Source organism: Embiotoca jacksoni, unplaced genomic scaffold (genome assembly GCF_022577435.1).
Source record: "Embiotoca jacksoni isolate LCO1_2020_lvr unplaced genomic scaffold, fEmbJac1.0.p SCAF_3, whole genome shotgun sequence".
Classification (NCBI taxonomy): Eukaryota; Metazoa; Chordata; class Actinopteri; family Embiotocidae; genus Embiotoca; species Embiotoca jacksoni.
The window spans coordinates 72,501-92,500 of record NW_027185381.1 but is presented as its reverse complement, the minus strand read 5'-3'; the positions used below and the strand labels follow the sequence as shown (position 1 = coordinate 92,500).

General features: G+C 46.4%; 1 protein-coding gene across 1 annotated transcript in view; it reads left to right on the top strand.

The window, feature by feature from the left end:
* Positions 1-20,000, top strand: part of met (MET proto-oncogene, receptor tyrosine kinase) — a 79,652-nt gene that overhangs the window by 21,866 nt on the left and 37,786 nt on the right. The window contains exons 3-10 of the mRNA XM_069162965.1: positions 3,946-4,149; positions 16,687-16,815; positions 16,896-17,072; positions 17,820-17,977; positions 18,340-18,454; positions 18,624-18,760; positions 19,116-19,280; positions 19,546-19,645. Of these exons, the coding sequence (XP_069019066.1) occupies positions 3,946-4,149; positions 16,687-16,815; positions 16,896-17,072; positions 17,820-17,977; positions 18,340-18,454; positions 18,624-18,760; positions 19,116-19,280; positions 19,546-19,645 (1,185 nt within the window). The remainder of the gene's footprint in view (positions 1-3,945; positions 4,150-16,686; positions 16,816-16,895; positions 17,073-17,819; positions 17,978-18,339; positions 18,455-18,623; positions 18,761-19,115; positions 19,281-19,545; positions 19,646-20,000) is intronic.

The window sequence follows — 20,000 nt, the reverse complement described above, 5'->3', positions numbered from 1 at the left end:
GATCCTCCGTCCTCCGTCCTGATCCTCCGTCCTCTGGCCTGATCCTCCGTCCTCCGTCCTCTGTCCTGATCCTCCATCCTGATCCTCCATCCTGATCCTCTGTCCTCCGTCCTCTGTCCTGATCCTCCGTCCTGATCCTCTGTCCTCCGTCCTCTGTCCTGATCCTCCGTCCTGATCCTCCATCCTGATCCTCCGTCCTCCGTCCTGATCCTCCGTCCTGATCCTCCGTCCTCCGTCCTCTGTCCTGATCCTCCGTCCTCCATCCTGATCCTCCGTCCTGATCCTCCGTCCTCCGTCCTCTGTCCTGATCCTCCGTCCTCTGTCCTGATCCTCTGTCCTCCGTCCTGATCCTCCGTCCTGATCCTCTGTCCTCCGTCCTCTGTCCTGATCCTCCACCCTGATCCTCCGTCCTGATCCTCCGTCCTGATCCTCTGTCCTCCGTCCTCTGTCCTGATCCTCCGTCCTGATCCTCCATCCTGATCCTCCGTCCTCCGTCCTGATCCTCCGTCCTGATCCTCCGTCCTCCGTCCTCTGTCCTGATCCTCCGTCCTCTGTCCTGATCCTCTGTCCTCCGTCCTGATCCTCCGTCCTGATCCTCTGTCCTCCGTCCTCCATCCTGATCCTCCGTCCTGATCCTCCGTCCTGATCCTCTGTCCTCCGTCCTCTGTCCTGATCCTCCGTCCTGATCCTCCATCCTGATCCTCCGTCCTCCGTCCTGATCCTCCGTCCTGATCCTCTGTCCTCCGTCCTGATCCTCCGTCCTCCATCCTGATCCTCCGTCCTGATCCTCCGTCCTGATCCTCCGTCCTGATCCTCCGTCCTCCGTCCTGATCCTCTGTCCTCCGTCCTGATCCTCCATCCTCCGTCCTCTGTCCTGATCCTCCGTCCTCTGTCCTGATCCTCTGTCCTCCGTCCTGATCCTCCGTCCTGATCCTCTGTCCTCCGTCCTCTGTCCTGATCCTCCACCCTGATCCTCCGTCCTGATCCTCCGTCCTGATCCTCTGTCCTCCGTCCTCTGTCCTGATCCTCCGTCCTGATCCTCCATCCTGATCCTCCGTCCTCCGTCCTGATCCTCCGTCCTGATCCTCCGTCCTCCGTCCTCTGTCCTGATCCTCCGTCCTCTGTCCTGATCCTCTGTCCTCCGTCCTGATCCTCCGTCCTGATCCTCTGTCCTCCGTCCTCCATCCTGATCCTCCGTCCTGATCCTCCGTCCTGATCCTCTGTCCTCCGTCCTCTGTCCTGATCCTCCGTCCTGATCCTCCATCCTGATCCTCCGTCCTCCGTCCTGATCCTCCGTCCTGATCCTCTGTCCTCCGTCCTGATCCTCCGTCCTCCATCCTGATCCTCCGTCCTGATCCTCCGTCCTGATCCTCCGTCCTGATCCTCCGTCCTCCGTCCTGATCCTCTGTCCTCCGTCCTGATCCTCCATCCTCCGTCCTCTGTCCTGATCCTCCGTCCTCCGTCCTGATCCTCCGTCCTCTGGCCTGATCCTCCGTCCTCCATCCTGATCCTCCGTCCTGATCCTCCGTCCTCCGTCCTCTGTCCTGATCCTCCGTCCTGATCCTCTGTCCTCCGTCCTCTGTCCTGATCCTCCGTCCTGATCCTCCATCCTGATCCTCCGTCCTGATCCTCCGTCCTGATCCTCCGTCCTCCGTCCTCTGTCCTGATCCTCCGTCCTCCGTCCTCTGTCCTGATCCTCCGTCCTCCATCCTGATCCTCCGTCCTGATCCTCCGTCCTGATCCTCCATCCTGATCCTCCGTCCTGATCCTCCGTCCTGATCCTCCGTCCTCTGTCCTGATCCTCCGTCCTCCGTCCTGATCCTCTGTCCTCCGTCCTCTGTCCTGATCCTCCGTCCTCTGTCCTGATCCTCCGTCCTCCGTCCTGATCCTCCGTCCTCTGTCCTGATCCTCCGTCCTGATCCTCCATCCTGATCCTCCGTCCTGATCCTCCATCCTGATCCTCCGTCCTGATCCTCCGTCCTCCGTCTCCTGCCCCGATCCTCCGTCCTGATCCTCTGTCCTCCGTCCTGATCCTCCATCCTGATCCTCTGTTCTCCGTCCCCTGTCCTGATCTTCCGTCCTCCGTCCTGATTCTCCGTCCTCCGTTCTGATCCTCCGTCCTGATGCTCAGCGGTACCTTCAGAGGTCCAGGAATGTCTCCTCCACCTGCAGCTCTTCCTCCCGTCGTCTCGCTCCGCTTCAACAAACAGAACTCGATCCTGTTTGTTTGCTCTGAAAATATTCCACCTGGAGACGTTGGAGCAGCGAGGAGTTCTGATGGATCCACTTTTAATCTGAATCTGTTGAAGTCGAATTTGTCCAATATGTGTCTCCTGTCCTACGTGTCATTTCTAATGAAATATTTTCTCCTTTTCAGCGAAGATTTAATTTGTTGCAGATCAGCAGATGTTCATTTGGCATAAAAACATCTTCTCATTGTCCTTCGTGTCTCTAATGAGTCTGACTTGTCCTTTGTGTCTCTAATGAGTCTTACTTGTCCTTCTTGTGTCTCGTGCAGTGCTGACCTTGAGGATATTTAATTTAAACGGGTTTGTTGCTGTGGTCTTGTCATTTAGCCAGCTCTCCGTCTCCGTCTCCGTCCCTCTCCGTGAGGTCCGCTTCGTCTCAGTGGAGCAACGTTACCATTGAAACAAAAATAAATATAATCTTCCTGATTTATTAGCCACCATTGTTTTCTACATCTTCAAAGCTCGTAGATTTACAATAAACAAATGAAGTTTCACCCAAACCTCCAGTATTGACCTGCTGACCTGCTGCAGAGGCGGAAAATAACTTTATGGAGGCAGAAAGATCAGTTTACTCTCTTTAACACCATATTAAAGGTCAAAACTAAAGTCACAAACATTTGTGTTGGGAAAGCAGGACCCCCCCTGCTCCTCCTCCAGTGAAGAGGTCATCATCCACTGAAGCTGAGAAAACAGAAAGCTGAGGTGTGGTCAAGCAGACAGGTCAAGGACCTTAAGAGGCCTGAAACCCTGTGGGTCATTAATAATTAATGAAACCTGAGGCCATGACTAAACACAAAGAGAGCCGAGAGCCGGAGCAGTGTGCACAGCGTGGGGGGGAGGTGTGTGTGTGTGTGTGTGTGTGTGTGTGTGTGTGTGTGTGTGTGTGTTGGGGGGGGGGGGGGGGTACTGTTAGAGAAAAGGCCTTGAATGCAGCTCCGCTCCAGTCTGTGCTCTCACTGTATGCTCCACAAGCTCCACAACAATCTGCACAAACCAGAGACATTTAGAAAACCAGCGAGGGAGCTGGACGGACACATTCTCCCTCTGAACTCATTTGAAGGGAGGAGGGAGGGAGGAAGGAGAAGGGGGGAGGGAGGGAGGAAGGAGAAGGGAGGAGGGAGGGAGGAAGGAGAAGGGGGGAGGGAGGGAGGAAGCAGAAGGGAGGAAGGAGGGAGAAGGGAGGGAGGGAGAAGGGAGGCGAGAGGAGAAGGGAGGGAGGAGGAGGGAGGGAGGAGGAGGGGGGGAAGAAAGTTAGAAAAAGCAGCTTGAGGAATGAAACCCAGCGTGAAAGTGTCCTCTCCGTTTCCCATGACGTGTCTCTGCTGGAGGTGCTGCTGCACCGAGACCTCCGTTACGAGCTCGGCCTGATGAAAGAGGAGCTCAGGGGGCTTCGACCCTCCCCCACCGGGCAGAGATGAAAGAACATAGTTCCACCTGATATTATAGAACATGTTTGGATAAAGACGTCCAGTCTCAGTCTCTCCTCAAAAGTCTTCTAGCAATCACAGTGTTCCTGCAGATTTTTACTGATGTTTCCTTCAGGATGCTGCTGACGTCTCTGAACCACCTCTTCTGTCTGTCTCTGTAATGTGTGGAACCACAACACACTGTTCTTCTCCCTGTTCAGTATATTCTGTTGTTCTTGGAGATCACAGCAGGAAGTTTTCTCCCACTGAAGTCTGCCGTTTCTTCACAGACTTCATCAGACGACTGCGACCCGCACGAAGGGATCCGCGAGGGGAAAGAGGCCACGTACCACCTGCAGGTGACCCAGTTCGTCCAGAGGTTGGAGTACTGGCACAAAGACCTGACCAACACCTTGGTTACTTCAATATCCGTGGTTCCAGTCCATGGCCGCGCTGTGGCGTACCTGGGAACCGCCGACGGACGCCACATACAGGTGAGGACGTCGGTGGGAGGGGCTTAATTTGCCTGTAAAATGTGATCAGTTTGGCACCAACGGAGACGCTGAGGTTTCCTCCCTCGCTGCTCATGTAAATGTGCAGGATGTTGTTACATGAGGAGGGAAAGAGACGCAGTCAGCTGCAGTTTCTGCTCTGAGCAGGTTGGAGGTCCACCTCCACAGGTGAACCTCCACCGGTGAACCGCCACAGGTGAACCTCCACAGGTGAACCTCCACCGGTGAACCGCCACCGGTGAACCGCCACCGGTGAACCTCCACCGGTGAACCGCCACAGGTGAACCTCCACAGGTGAACCTCCACCGGTGAACCTCCACCAGTGAACCGCCACCGGTGAACCGCCACAGGTGAACCTCCACCGGTGAACCTCCACCGGTGAACCGCCACAGGTGAACCTCCACCGGTGAACCTCCACCGGTGAACCTCCACCGGTGAACCGCCACCGGTGAACCTCCACCGGTGAACCTCCACCGGTGAACCGCCACAGGTGAACCTCCACAGGTGAACCTCCACCGGTGAACCTCCACCGGTGAACCGCCACCGGTGAACCGCCACAGGTGAACCTCCACCGGTGAACCTCCACCGGTGAACCGCCACAGGTGAACCGCCACCGGTGAACCTCCACCGGTGAACCGCCACAGGTGAACCTCCACCGGTGAACCTCCACCGGTGAACCTCCACAGGTCCTTCAGCCCGTCAGAGGACAAACCAGCTTTCAGCGTCTTGCGTCATGTTAATGCTACTTCTTCAGTTATCAGGGTTTCATTCATGGGCTGATTTGATTTTTGTGTTATAGTGGAGACTCCTGTTGATCATCTATAACGCTGTCTTATGTCATCCTTTTATTATGGGGTGTCATGTGTTAATTAATCCTGAGACATTTCTCTTCAATTTGCATGTTCATGTACAAAACTAAACTATAATCTGAATCACCTTAATTATAAATAATCAGGTACTTTTCATGGTGACACGAGAGTGACAGAGTTCCTCCTATCTCGTACAGTAGTTTGATTTTTTTTTTTGCCACTGTACACATTATTTATCATTTATCCTTGGTTACATGATTTTTGGATTGCAGCACTGACATTAATACGTTTATTAATACGTTCCTCTAAAGATTATAAACTGCAGTTTTTGCTGCCAAAAACTTGTCAATAGTGTCATCAGGGACAGTCCAGCAGGTATTTGGTTCCCACATTTTGTAATTTTAAGGTCAAAAGTTGCGTCAACAATGAGGTTAAAATTTATCTGAAGTTTCTGGAATTGCGAAACTTTCTTTGACACGTTCCATAAATGTGTTTTTGGTTTTAGAAGATCACCGGTCCTACTAACAGGTTTAATTATTGGACTACAATAACTTCATTAGTGTTATGGATTTATGTTTACATGACTAACCAGGCTGATTCACAGCCTATAATATGATTTAGTAGCTTCTAGTGCACCTGCAGTTCAAACGAGGATCTGTTGTTACAGTCACAAGTGATTATGGAGGTAAAATATAACGTTTTGGCATTTGACTAAAGAAGTCAGCGTGACAAGCTGCATCTCAGTGACTCACTGCAGTGACGCTCTCTTTTCATGTGGTGTTCAAGTTATTTCACTCATCCACTCCAACAATAAAACCGTATCCATGCGATGGCTGCAGCTGCAGTGAAGTGCAGCCGGTCGCGTTGCATCGGTGCTTCAGAAAGAAAAAACATGGAACAAACACGAAGTGAATCAAAACACAAGAATGAAAAGATATGCATGGCAAAAAAAACAGCAGGAGAGAGTTGGCTGACAAGAGGGCTGACAGCTGCAGGGATGGAAGGGGGGGGGGGGGGTTACATGCTGAACGCCATGTTAATGGTGAATGGCGGCCTTCGCTGACACCTTCCCTCCCAAGGCATTTTCTGCCCGCTGAGCGTCCATGCAGCTGTTGCTGTGTTTCTCCAGCCCCCCCCTTACACACACACACACACACACACACACACACACTCACTCACACACACACACACACACACACACACACACACAGAGACACACACACACACAGAGACACACACACACACCCTCCTCACTTCCTTTTGTTTCTGAGTCGGCTGAAGGTTGTTTTAGCTCAAAGTCTGAAGAGAACTTTTATCAACAAACATCCTAGAAATCAGATTTTCTTCAAACAAGTGATTAAATATATCGATGGTCAGAATTGATCAACTTGCTTTTAACAGGAAGGAAAAACTGTTTGGAAAAGTGGAAATAAATCTTCAAAGAATATCAAGGTGTCTGCCAACAAAAAAAAAAACGTTATTTCTGTTGCTGCACCAAAATGTTTTAAACTTTTGATTGAAAAAAAACTTAAAATTTATTAGCAACCAAAAAAATTGGAGACTTATGACAATGAATTAAACATGTACTTTAATAGACAGGAGTGAAATGTAAATGTTGACAGACGGATAGATAGATAGATAGATAGATAGATAGATAGATAGATAGATAGATAGATAGGTAGATAGATAGATAGATAGATAGATAGATAGATAGATAGATAGACACACAGACAAACGGAGACAGACAGACACAGACAGACAAACAGACATGGGGCCATCAGCAGCAACAACAGGGAAGTTGATTAAAAAATACTTTTCCAAAGACAAAAACCAAGTGTGAGCAAAGAAAATTTAGTGAAGCAGAAAAAGGAACAAAATGCTAATTATGCTAATTATTTAAAAGATGGGGACTGAACAGGAGACGTTTTTCTAAAGGGGACGTCCTGAGTCATTCATTCATTTGGTGATTCAGCCAGCAGCTTTATCCACAGCTCTTAATCACCAATGTTGATGTTGAAGTCTTGAAAAGTGGCAGAGTTTAATCAAGGAAGGAACACGGTCACAATCTGAATATAGTTTCATTTTTAAACATATCGACTGTTTTGCAAGAAAATGAAGTTGAAAGGTGGAGTTACAATTAAACTCTTTCTTGGAAGCATCATCACAGAAGCATTTCCTGGTTCAGCGCTGAGCTGATGTACCTACTGAACTCATTGAAGTCTTAATCTGACTAAACCTCCAAGTTAATGAGCCTCCTTGCTGCCAGATTGCAGAACTTTTACTGTTACCGGATGTGACTGCAGTTTCTCACTCCCGCTTCCTGCTTTCATGCATCTGACCTGCCGACCCTCCGGCCAGCTGCTCTCTTCGTCCACCGCTGAGCACCAGTTCAACTAGGAGAGGTGGTCGCCTCGGTTCATTGTTAGAGCGATAAAAAGAACCTGTCAACTGTTCCTGTGGTTTCCTGGTGGCTCCCGGCGGGATGGAGGGAGGTGAATGAAATGAGCCTTGTTTCGCCCTGACGGACTCCACTCGGGCTCAGGAAGTGTTTCCCTGGACTTCAGTGGGCCTCTGTGGGAACAACACAGCAGCCGTGTTTACCCCCACCCCCACCCCACCCTCCTGCCTACTTAATACAATAAGCTGTAATTTACACTGCTATTACCTCCAGAGAGATGCCTGTTGTACAACCCATCCCAGAGGAGAGCCACTATTATACTGGCTGTGACAAACCTAACTGGGATCATGAGGCTAAACAGAGGGAGGAGGGATGCTGGGAAACAAGACCTCTGGAGGGAGAGAGGTTACTAGACAGTAGAGAGGTTACTAGACAGTAGAGAGAGGTTACTAGACGGTAAACAGGTTACTAGACAGTAGAGAGCGGTTACTAGAAGGTAGAGAGGTTACTAGATGGTAGAGAGGTTACTAGACGGTAGAGAGAGGTTACTAGACGGTAGAGAGAGGTTACTAGACAGTAGAGAGCGGTTACTAGAAGGTAGAGAGGTTACTAGACGGTAGACAGGTTACTAGATGGTAGAGAGGTTACTAGACGGTAGAGAGGTTACTAGATGGTAGAGAGGTTACTAGATGGTAGAGCGGTTACTAGATGGTAGAGCGGTTACTAGACGGTAGACAGGTTACTAGATGGTAGACAGGTTACTAGATGGTAGAGAGGTTACTAGATGGTAGAGCGGTTACTAGACGGTAGAGAGGTTACTAGATGGTAGACAGGTTACTAGATGGTAGAGAGGTTACTAGATGGTAGAGAGGTTACTAGATGGTAGAGCGGTTACTAGACGGTAGACAGGTTACTAGATGGTAGAGAGGTTACTAGACGGTAAACAGGTTACTAGACAGTAGAGAGCGGTTACTAGACGGTAGACAGGTTACTAGATGGTAGAGCGGTTACTAGATGGTAGAGCGGTTACTAGACGGTAGACAGGTTACTAGATGGTAGACAGGTTACTAGATGGTAGACAGGTTACTAGATGGTAGAGAGGTTACTAGATGGTAGAGCGGTTACTAGACGGTAGAGAGGTTACTAGATGGTAGACAGGTTACTAGATGGTAGAGAGGTTACTAGATGGTAGAGCGGTTACTAGACGGTAGACAGGTTACTAGATGGTAGAGAGGTTACTAGACGGTAAACAGGTTACTAGACAGTAGAGAGCGGTTACTAGACGGTAGACAGGTTACTAGATGGTAGAGAGGTTACTAGACGGTAGAGAGCGGTTACTAGACGGTAGAGAGGTTACTAGATGGTAGACAGGTTACTAGATGGTAGAGAGGTTACTAGACGGTAGAGAGAGGTTACTAGACAGTAGAGAGCGGTTACTAGACGGTAGAGAGGTTACTAGATGGTAGACAGGTTACTAGACAGTAGAGAGAGGTTACTAGACGGTAGAGAGAGGTTACTAGACAGTAGAGAGCGGTTACTAGACGGTAGAGAGGTTACTAGACAGTAGAGAGAGGTTACTAGACGGTAGAGAGGTTATTGACAGTAGAGAGGTTACTAGACGGTAGACAGGTTACTAGACAGTAGAGAGAGGTTACTAGACGGTAGAGAGGTTACTAGACGGTAGAGAGGTTACTAGACGGTAGACAGGTTACTAGACAGTAGAGAGAGGTTACTAGACGGTAGACAGGTTACTAGACAGTAGAGAGAGGTTACTAGACGGTAGACAGGTTACTAGACAGTAGAGAGAGGTTACTAGACGGTAGAGAGGTTACTAGACGGTAGACAGGTTACGAGCTGACCAACAATTGACAGTTCACAGTACAGATTCTGGTGGTTTTTACTCTCACGCAGAGAGACTCAGTGAGAGGATGAAATGAGGTCATGTCTCAGTGTTTTTTCCGAGACAATCAGTGAAACACACACACACCTGGCTGCAGTGTTTCACAGCAGCCAGGTGTGTGTGTGATTTGTTCTGCTGACAACACCTGAACATGCTGATTTATTTTGGAGAATGCATCATGTTTCAGTTCCATCTTGACAAGAGAGAAAAATGTCCATGAGCTATGTGTGTGTGTGCGTGTGTGTGTGTGTGTGTGTGTGTGTGTGTGTGTGTGTGTGTGTGTGTGTGTGTGTGTGTGTATCTGCATGTGGGTGTGTGTATAATTTAGTCGGCTTCATGTAACTGGAGTAACCACAGCCCCATTAGAAACCCGGCTCGGTTGGTTCTGTTTGCTCCGAGGCCTGTAATTGCAGCGTAACCACAAATGATAAATACTGTTCCAGGTGTGTTGAATGTGTGTGTGTGTGTGTGTGTGAGTGCGTGTGAGTGCGTGTGTGCATGCGTGCGTGTGTGTGTGCGTGCGTGCGTGTGTGTGTTAGTGTGTGTGTGTGTGTGTGTGTGCGTGCGTGCGTACGTGCGTGCGTGCGTCTAACTGGTTATGTTTGAGGACGTGTATATAAAATGTGTTAATGAAGTATTGAGTTCAGTATGTGTGAGAAGTTAGAATAGATCATATTTACTGATTATTAGTATCCAGATAATGATGGATTTCAAAATAAAAGCAGTTAATTTGTGACTGAGATCAACTTCGCAGAAGCTAAACAATTTCCAAAACTGTGAAATGTATTTAAACTTTTAAAGAGTACTTGTTATGAGCCCTGAGGATCATGGGTAATTCTGTGTAGATTTTTCAACAACAAACACAAAAAATATGTTTTTGTAACTTTTTTTTTATATCTTTATATTCATGCTTATACTGTCTTAATTTGCTATAAGCACAGTTAACTTTAAAAGTCAAATGCAGATCGACAGATGTTGTATCCATTGTTTTGTGGTTCTGGTTCGGTTCTGATCTGAACCAGAGTTCTCTAGAAATTCAGTCACAAAACTGTAAAAAAAACCTCCTGAAAGAAGAGACACAGAGTGCGAGTCCAGCTGGTGTTGGTCCAGAAGTGTGTGAGCTAATTTAATGTCTTAGTTTCTATTTCCAAACACTTTGAATTTTACAGTTGACATTTTACAGGTAAAGTATAGTCCAGGTGTTTTTATGATGGCTCGTTTCCAGTTTCCAAGTAAACCAGCATGTGAGGCAGTGGTAACCATAAGACATATTATTCTTATAAACTCTCAGAGAACAAATAATACAAATATTTACCTAAAATTAAAAAATGTAAAGATGTTTGCTTGACTTTATTTTACATTTCTAGAAGCAGTAATAACATTTAGGGATACTGCATCCAACATTTTCATTCTAAAGCTGTTGGTAAATGTAACCCATGAGACTGGACGAGACTCAACTACTCAGAGGAAACAGAGTGCTTCAAAACAAACACAACACAATCCAAACCAATCCAACACAACACAACACAATCCAACACAACACAATCCAACACAATCCAACACAACACAATCCAACACAACACAACACAATCACAATCACAACACAATCACAACACAACACAATCCAACACAACACAATCCAACACAACCACACAACACAATCCAACACAACACAAACCAACACAACACAACACAACACAATCCAACACAACACAACACAACACAATCACACAACACAACACAACACACACACCAACACAATCCAACACAACACAACACAACACAATCCAACACAACACATCCAACACAACACAACACAACACAACACAACACAATCCAATCACAACACAACACAACACAATCCAACACAACACAATCCAACACAACACAACACAACACAATCCAACACAACACAACACAACACAACACAACACAACACAATCCAACACAATCCAACACAACACAACACAACACAACACAACACAATCCAACACAACACAATCCAACACAACACAACCACCAATCCAACACAACACAATCACAACAACCAATCACAACACAACCAACATCAACACAATCCAACACAACACAACACAATCCAACACAACACAATCCAACACAACACAACACAACACAATCACAATCCAACACAACACAATCCAACACAACACAACACAACACAATCCAACACAACACAACACAACACAATCCAACACAACACAACACAATCCAACACAACACAACACAACACAATCAACACATCCAACACAACACAAACCAACACAACACAACCAACACAACACAAACCAATCCAACACAACACAACACAATCACACAACACAATCCAACACAACCAACCCATCCAACACCAACACAATCCAACACAACACAACACAACAACACAACACAATCCAACACAACACAACACAACACAATCCAACACACACACACACACAACACAATCCAACACAACACAACACACACAATCCAACACAATCCAACCATCCAACACAACACACCACACAATCCACACACACAATCCAACACAACACAATCCAACAGCCAACACAACACAACACAACACAACACAACACAACACAACACAACACAATCCAACACAACACAACACAACACAATCCAACACAACACAATCCAACACAACACAACACAACACAATCCAAACCAATCCAACACAACACAATCCAACACAACACAACACAACACAATCCAACACAACACAATCCAACACAACACAACACAACACAATCCAAACCAATCCAACACAACACAATCCAACACAACACAATCCAACACAACACAACACAACACAATCCAACACAACACAATCCAACACAACACAAACACCAACACAATCCAACACAACACAATCCAACACAACACAACACAACACAATCCAACACAACACAACACAACACAACACAATCCAACACAACACAACACAACACAATCCAACACAACACAATCCAACACAATCCAACACAACACAACACAATCCAACACAACACAACACAACACAATCCAACACAACCAACACAACACAACACAACAATCCAACACAACACAATCCAACACAACACAACACAATCCAACACAACACAATCCAACACAACACAACACAATCCAACACAACACAATCCAACACAACACAATCCAACACAATCCAACACAACACAATCCAACACAATCCAACACAACACAACACAATCCAACACAACACAATCCCAACACAACACAACACAACACAACACAACACAATCCAACACAATCCAACACAACACAACACAATCCAACACAATCCAACACAACACAATCCAACACAACACAACACAATCCAACACACAATCCAACACAACACAATCCAACACAACACAATCCAACACAACACAACACAATCCAACACAATCCAACACAACACAATCCAACACAACACAACACAACACAATCCAACACAACACAATCCAACACAACACAACACAACACAATCCAACACAACACAATCCAACACAACACAATCCAACACAATCCAACACAACACAATCCAACACAATCCAACACAACACAACACAACACAATCCAACACAACACAATCCAACACAACACAACACAACACAATCCAACACAATCCAACACAACACAACACAATCCAACACAATCCAACACAATCCAACACAACACAATCCAACACAACACAATCCAACACAACACAAACACAGTCCAACACAACACAACACAACACAACACAATCCAACACAACACAATCCAACACAACACAATCCAACACAATCCAACACAACACAACACAATCCAACACAACACAATCCAACACAACACAACACAATCCAACACAACACAACACAACACAATCCAACACAACACAACACAATCCAACACAACACAACACAATCCAACACAACACAACACAACACAACACAATCCAACACAACACAACACAATCCAACACAACACAACACAATCCAACACAACACAATCCAACACAACACAACACAACACAACACAATCCAACACAACACAACACAATCCAACACAACACAACCCAACACAATCCAACACAACACAACACAATCCAACACAACACAATCCAACACAACACAACACAACACAATCCAACACAACACAACACAATCCAACACAACACAATCCAACACAACACAATCCAACACAACACAACACAATCCAACACAACACAACACAACACAATCCAACACAACACAATCCAACACAACACAACACAACACAATCCAACACAACACAACACAATCCAACACAACACAACACAACACAATCCAACACAACACAATCCAACACAACACAACACAATCCAACACAACACAATCCAACACAACACAACACAATCCAACACAACACAACACAACACAATCCAATCCAACACAACACAATCCAACACAACACAACACAACACAATCCAACACAACACAATCCAACAAAACACAACACAATCCAACACAACACAATCCAACACAACACAATCCAACACAACACAATCCAACACAACACAACACAATCCAACACAACACAACACAACACAATCCAACACAACACAACACAATCCAACACAACACAACACAATCCAACACAACACAACACAACACAATCCAACACAACACAACACAATCCAACACAACACAATCCAACACAACACAATCCAACACAACAGACAGATCAGGTGTGTATCAGGAGTGTATCAGGAGTGTATCAGGAGTGTATCAGGTGTGTATCAGGTGTGTATCAGGAGTGTATCAGGTGTGTGTCAGGTGTGTATCAGGTGTGTATCAGGCGTGTATCAGGAGTGTATCAGGCGTGTATCAGGAGTGTATCAGGTGTGTATCAGGCGTGTATCAGGGGTGTATCAGGCGTGTATCAGGCGTGTATCAGGAGTGTATCAGGAGTGTATCAGGAGTGTATCAGGAGTGTATCAGGTGTGTATCAGGTGTGTATCAGGAGTGTATCAGGTGTGTATCAGGTGTGTATCAGGAGTGTATCAGGCGTGTATCAGGAGTGTATCAGGCGTGTATCAGGCGTGTATCAGGAGTGTATCAGGCGTGTATCAGGAGTGTATCAGGAGTGTATCAGGTGTGTATCAGGAGTGTATCAGGTGTGTATCAGGAGTGTATCAGGAGTGTATCAGGAGTGTATCAGGAGTGTATCAGGTGTGTATCAGGAGTGTATCAGGAGTGTATCAGGAGTGTATCAGGAGTGTATCAGGAGTGTATCAGGTGTGTATCAGGAGTGTATCAGGAGTGTATCAGGTGTGTATCAGGTGTGTATCAGGTGTGTATCAGGAGTGTATCAGGAGTGTATCAGGTGTGTATCAGGTGTGTATCAGGTGTGTATCAGGAGTGTATCAGGTGTGTATCAGGTGTGTATCAGGAGTGTATCAGGTGTGTATCAGGAGTGTATCAGGTGTGTATCAGGAGTGTATCAGGTGTGTATCAGGAGTGTATCAGGAGTGTATCAGGAGTGTATCAGGAGTGTATCAGGTGTGTATCAGGAGTGTATCAGGTGTGTATCAGGTGTGTATCAGGAGTGTATCAGGTGTGTATCAGGTGTGTATCAGGTGTGTATCAGGAGTGTATCAGGAGTGTATCAGGAGTGTATCAGGAGTGTATCAGGTGTGTATCAGGAGTGTATCAGGTGTGTATCAGGAGTGTATCAGGTGTGTATCAGGAGTGTATCAGGTGTGTATCAGGTGTGTATCAGGAGTGTATCAGGTGTGTATCAGGTGTGTATCAGGAGTGTATCAGGTGTGTATCAGGAGTGTATCAGGTGTGTATCAGGAGTGTATCAGGTGTGTATCAGGAGTGTATCAGGAGTGTATCAGGAGTGTATCAGGAGTGTATCAGGTGTGTATCAGGTGTGTATCAGGTGTGTATCAGGTGTGTATCAGGAGTGTATCAGGAGTGTATCAGGAGTGTATCAGGAGTGTATCAGGTGTGTATCAGGAGTGTATCAGGAGTGTATCAGGAGTGTATCAGGTGTGTATCAGGAGTGTATCAGGTGTGTATCAGGAGTGTATCAGGAGTGTATCAGGTGTGTATCAGGAGTGTATCAGGAGTGTATCAGGTGTGTATCAGGTGTGTATCAGGAGTGTATCAGGTGTGTATCAGGTGTGTATCAGGAGTGTATCAGGAGTGTATCAGGTGTGTATCAGGTGTGTATCAGGTGTGTATCAGGAGTGTATCAGGTGTGTATCAGGAGTGTATCAGGAGTGTATCAGGTGTGTATCAGGTGTGTATCAGGTGTGTATCAGGAGTGTATCAGGTGTGTATCAGGAGTGTATCAGGAGTGTATCAGGTGTGTATCAGGAGTGTATCAGGTGTGTATCAGGAGTGTATCAGGTGTGTATCAGGTGTGTATCAGGAGTGTATCAGGAGTGTATCAGGAGTGTATCAGGTGTGTATCAGGAGTGTATCAGGTGTGTATCAGGAGTGTATCAGGTGTGTATCAGGAGTGTATCAGGAGTGTATCAGGTGTGTATCAGGAGTGTATCAGGTGTGTATCAGGTGTGTATCAGGAGTGTATCAGGTGTGTATCAGGAGTGTATCAGGTGTGTATCAGGTGTGTATCAGGTGTGTATCAGGTGTGTATCAGGTGTGTATCAGGTGTGTATCAGGTGTGTATCAGGTGTGTATCAGGAGTGTATCAGGTGTGTATCAGGTGTGTATCAGGAGTGTATCAGGAGTGTATCAGGAGTGTATCAGGTGTGTATCAGGTGTGTATCAGGTGTGTATCAGGAGTGTATCAGGTGTGTATCAGGTGTGTATCAGGTGTGTATCAGGAGTGTATCAGGTGTGTATCAGGTGTGTATCAGGAGTGTATCAGGTGTGTATCAGGTGTGTATCAGGAGTGTATCAGGTGTGTATCAGGTGTGTATCAGGAGTGTATCAGGTGTGTATCAGGAGTGTATCAGGAGTGTATCAGGAGTGTATCAGGAGTGTATCAGGTGTGTATCAGGTGTGTATCAGGTGTGTATCAGGAGTGTAGCACTCACCACACTGTGTGAGTTTTTCCAAGTCAACTCATCAACGATATAAACTGTGGTGACGAGCGAAGAATAAAACAACCAGCTGTCCTCATCTCACCATATTTATTTTTTTAATCTCACGTAATATCTCTCCAGGCAGCTTGTGGTGCATTTTAATGATGTTATTTAATTACACATTAAATACAGTACACTATGTATCTTTATAAGCAGATGTTACCGCTGAATAAGCCTTGATTTCTATTTCATACCTAATTACAGACGTTAATGATGAGTTATTGATAAACAGATTAATGAGCGTGTTGATTACTGTTACATTAATAAAGGTAAAAGAAAGCTGACTGACATGATGGCTCCGCCCGTCTTTCAGGTGCTGTTCTCCAGGTTTGCTTCTCCTCACGTAGACATCCGTCTGGACCACAGACCCGTCTCTGCCAGTGTGGTGCTGCTGGACACGGACCCGTCGGACCGAGCCCTGCTGATGGCCACCGGGAACAAGGTGGGCTCTGGACCACCGCTCACTCACATCTAAATATTATTTGGAGATTTGTGTCCTAAATTCTCTCCTCCTCCTCCAAGATTACTAAGATCCCTCTGATTGGTCCCGGCTGCGGTCAGCTGACCACCTGTATTTCCTGTCTGCTGCGATCACGGGTGACAGAGTGCGGCTGGTGTGATGGACGCTGCACCAGAGCCAACCAGTGTCCCTCCTCCTCCGTGTGGACCCAGGACACCTGCACACCTGTCATCACCAAGGTAACCACGGCAACGCGTCTCCATGGTGAACATCAGTACATGAAGGGACGTTTGTTTTTTATTGATTCATCACGTCATGATTTTTCTATCCAGATCAGAAAGAATTCAGTTCACTGCTGTTTCAACACGAATCCAAAATCAAATAAAAAACGTCTCCGCTTCCTCCTGAACCAGATTTCTGTGATCACATCCTGCTGAGCTCAAACGTTATTCCGGCTGAATCTAATATTAATAATAACAAGTTCATTTGATGACCTGTCTGTTGATGTGAATGTTTGAAGGTTGAGGTCCTTCCTGTGAAGCAGACTCTTTGACAGCAGTGCTGCTTTAAGCTCATTACGGCTGGTTTTCATTCCTTTAAAGGTGGATGTCATCCTGCTGACTGCCTCCATAGAAAACAAGAAAAAATACAACTTCACCGTTCTGAACTCAACAAAACGGGTTAATAGGACAAGAAGCTGTAAAAGGACCTTTAACTGGTGCTGTTTTACAGCACAAAGTTGAACAGAGTGGAAACTCAAGTTTAAATGGAAGTTTCTTCCACATCACTCAGTGCTGGATGTTCAAAGTGTACTTTTACTTTCCTGCATCACACACCTGAAGTGTTGTTTCATTACCTGGTAAATCAGGTAAATAAAGGAGGAATAAAAACCTCTTGATTTAAGCAGCTATTGGAGTTCAGATAAAAGGTAAATATCTGAGCTTCATGGGAAGAACACATGTTTAATGTTCCTTTGGACACTTTAGGTTGCTCCGTCCTCCGGACCGATACGAGGCTCCACGACGGTGACCATCTGTGGACACAACCTGGGCTTCGACAAGACGGACAGCTTCAAGGCCTCCCTGGTGACCGTAGAGGTGGGCGGAGCTCCCTGTAAACTGCCCCGACAGGACAACGTCAACAGGTGTGTGTGTATGTGTGTAAGTGTAAAGTGTGTATTGTGGTGTCCTGGAGGGACGCAGCAGCTTTAATAGGAGTTATTGTGTTGAAGTAAGAATGTTAACACCCTCCACCCCCACCCCTGCCCTACCTCCTCCCCACCCCCACATTCAACACATGACTTCCTTAAGTGAAAGATTGCTGGGAACGATCTGAGTCCAGACGTCCACGTCCAAACAAGCTCATTACAAACTGGGGAATAAAATAATAAAATGAAATGGAGATGAGGTCTGAGTGCATTCCTGTAGGATGCTGGATGATCATTGAATTAGACTAAACGGTGGTATAATGGCGGGTCTGTGTGCTGTCGGGGGGGTTGGGCTTTAGGTGGACTGAGATGCAGTGTTCCCCGGTGTTCAGTGGGAACTTCACCCCTTCAGGACACACAGTGAAGGTCACCAGTGGACACAAGGTCGCCAAGATGGAGGGCTTCACCGTGGTGGTAAAAATCTGGTTTTATTTCTGCTGCAGTAAAACACCTGTGATTTAAAAAAGGTTTTATTCATTTACATGATGTGTAAAGCTGAAACAAACATAACTGATAAACACATGAAAGATGGAGCAGACGTTCCACTGCACACACCGTTGGTCAGAGTGTGTCTCTTCATCAGGACCCCGTCATCCTCGAAATCTTCCCAACGTTTGGGCCGAAGTCCGGAAACACCATGCTGACCATCCGAGGAGCGTTCCTGGACACCGGAAACAAGCAGCTGGTGACCGTCGGGAAGGCCGTCTGCAAGATCCAGAGGTCAGTTCATCCTCTTTATAGCATGGTGGAGATGATACAGATGGAGCACGCTCCTTTCCTTTATTAACAGACATGAATGTGGGAGTTTGGTTTGAGGTTCAGAGATGTGTCCTGCAGGGAAGAAGAACTTTTATCACTCACATCTCTTCATCAACAGCAGTACATCTGTTGCTTGTTTTTTTTATGACTGCTGGTTCATCATTTGCATCTTGACCATAAACCTGAAACCTGAGCAGAGAGAACATCATGACCTGTGAGCTCGAGGTTAAAGGTCAAAGCAGCATGAATTGTCTGCAGGACAAACGGATGAACAGTAGCTTCCATTGTGCGTATTAAAAAGTATGCCCCCCCCCAGCCTGTCGTCCTCCATGCTCACCTGTAAGACGCCCCCCCACGCCGTTCCCTCGGAGCAGCCCGTGAAGCTGACGGTGGACTCGGTGGAGCGCCACGCCGCCACACCCTTCACCTACAACCAGGACCCCATCATCAACAGCGTGCAGCCGTCGCGCTCCTTCGTCAGGTGGCAACACAACTTAATTATATTGTATATTTATTCCATATTCATCTCAGCTGGTTCCCTGTAAGTTTGATGTTGCTTCACGTTGAGGAGGTCTGAGACACATTAATGCTTCAGTTTCACAGCAGCAGGAAACGAGTGGGAGATGACGAGTGTCTAAACTGCTAACGCTAATAGCAGGTGCCTCCCGGTGGGAATTTCCTGTCTGTTTGATGCTAACGCTACCCCCCCCTCCCCCTCTCCCTCTCCCCACCCGCTCCTCTTCCAGCGGTGGCTGCACGGTGTCGGCTCACGGCTTCTTCCTCCAGTCGGGCCTCCACCCTCAGATGGTGCTCACCACCGGCCATGACGCTGAGGTCTTCCATGTGGTGAGTACACACCGAAATCAGACCTCCTCAGGTTGGTTTGTTGTGGTTCTACGTTTAAGAACTCTGCTGCCTCAGTGTCAGCACTTCCTCCAATGCAGTAGTTATTATTATCATTATCATTATTATTATTATTATTATTATTATTATTATGTAGAGGGAGGAATTAAAATGAGACTTTATTCTATTCAGCAGTTGTTTGGGGAGGAAACATGAAACCAGAGAGGAGATCATTGGTACTTTGGAGACAGTTTTCTTTCCTTCCGGCTGTTTTCAGTCTCTTTAAATGTGCATCTCCAACATCTGCTCAAACATCACAGATCATCGTGGGCTCATTCAGTTCCAGCAGGAACACAAA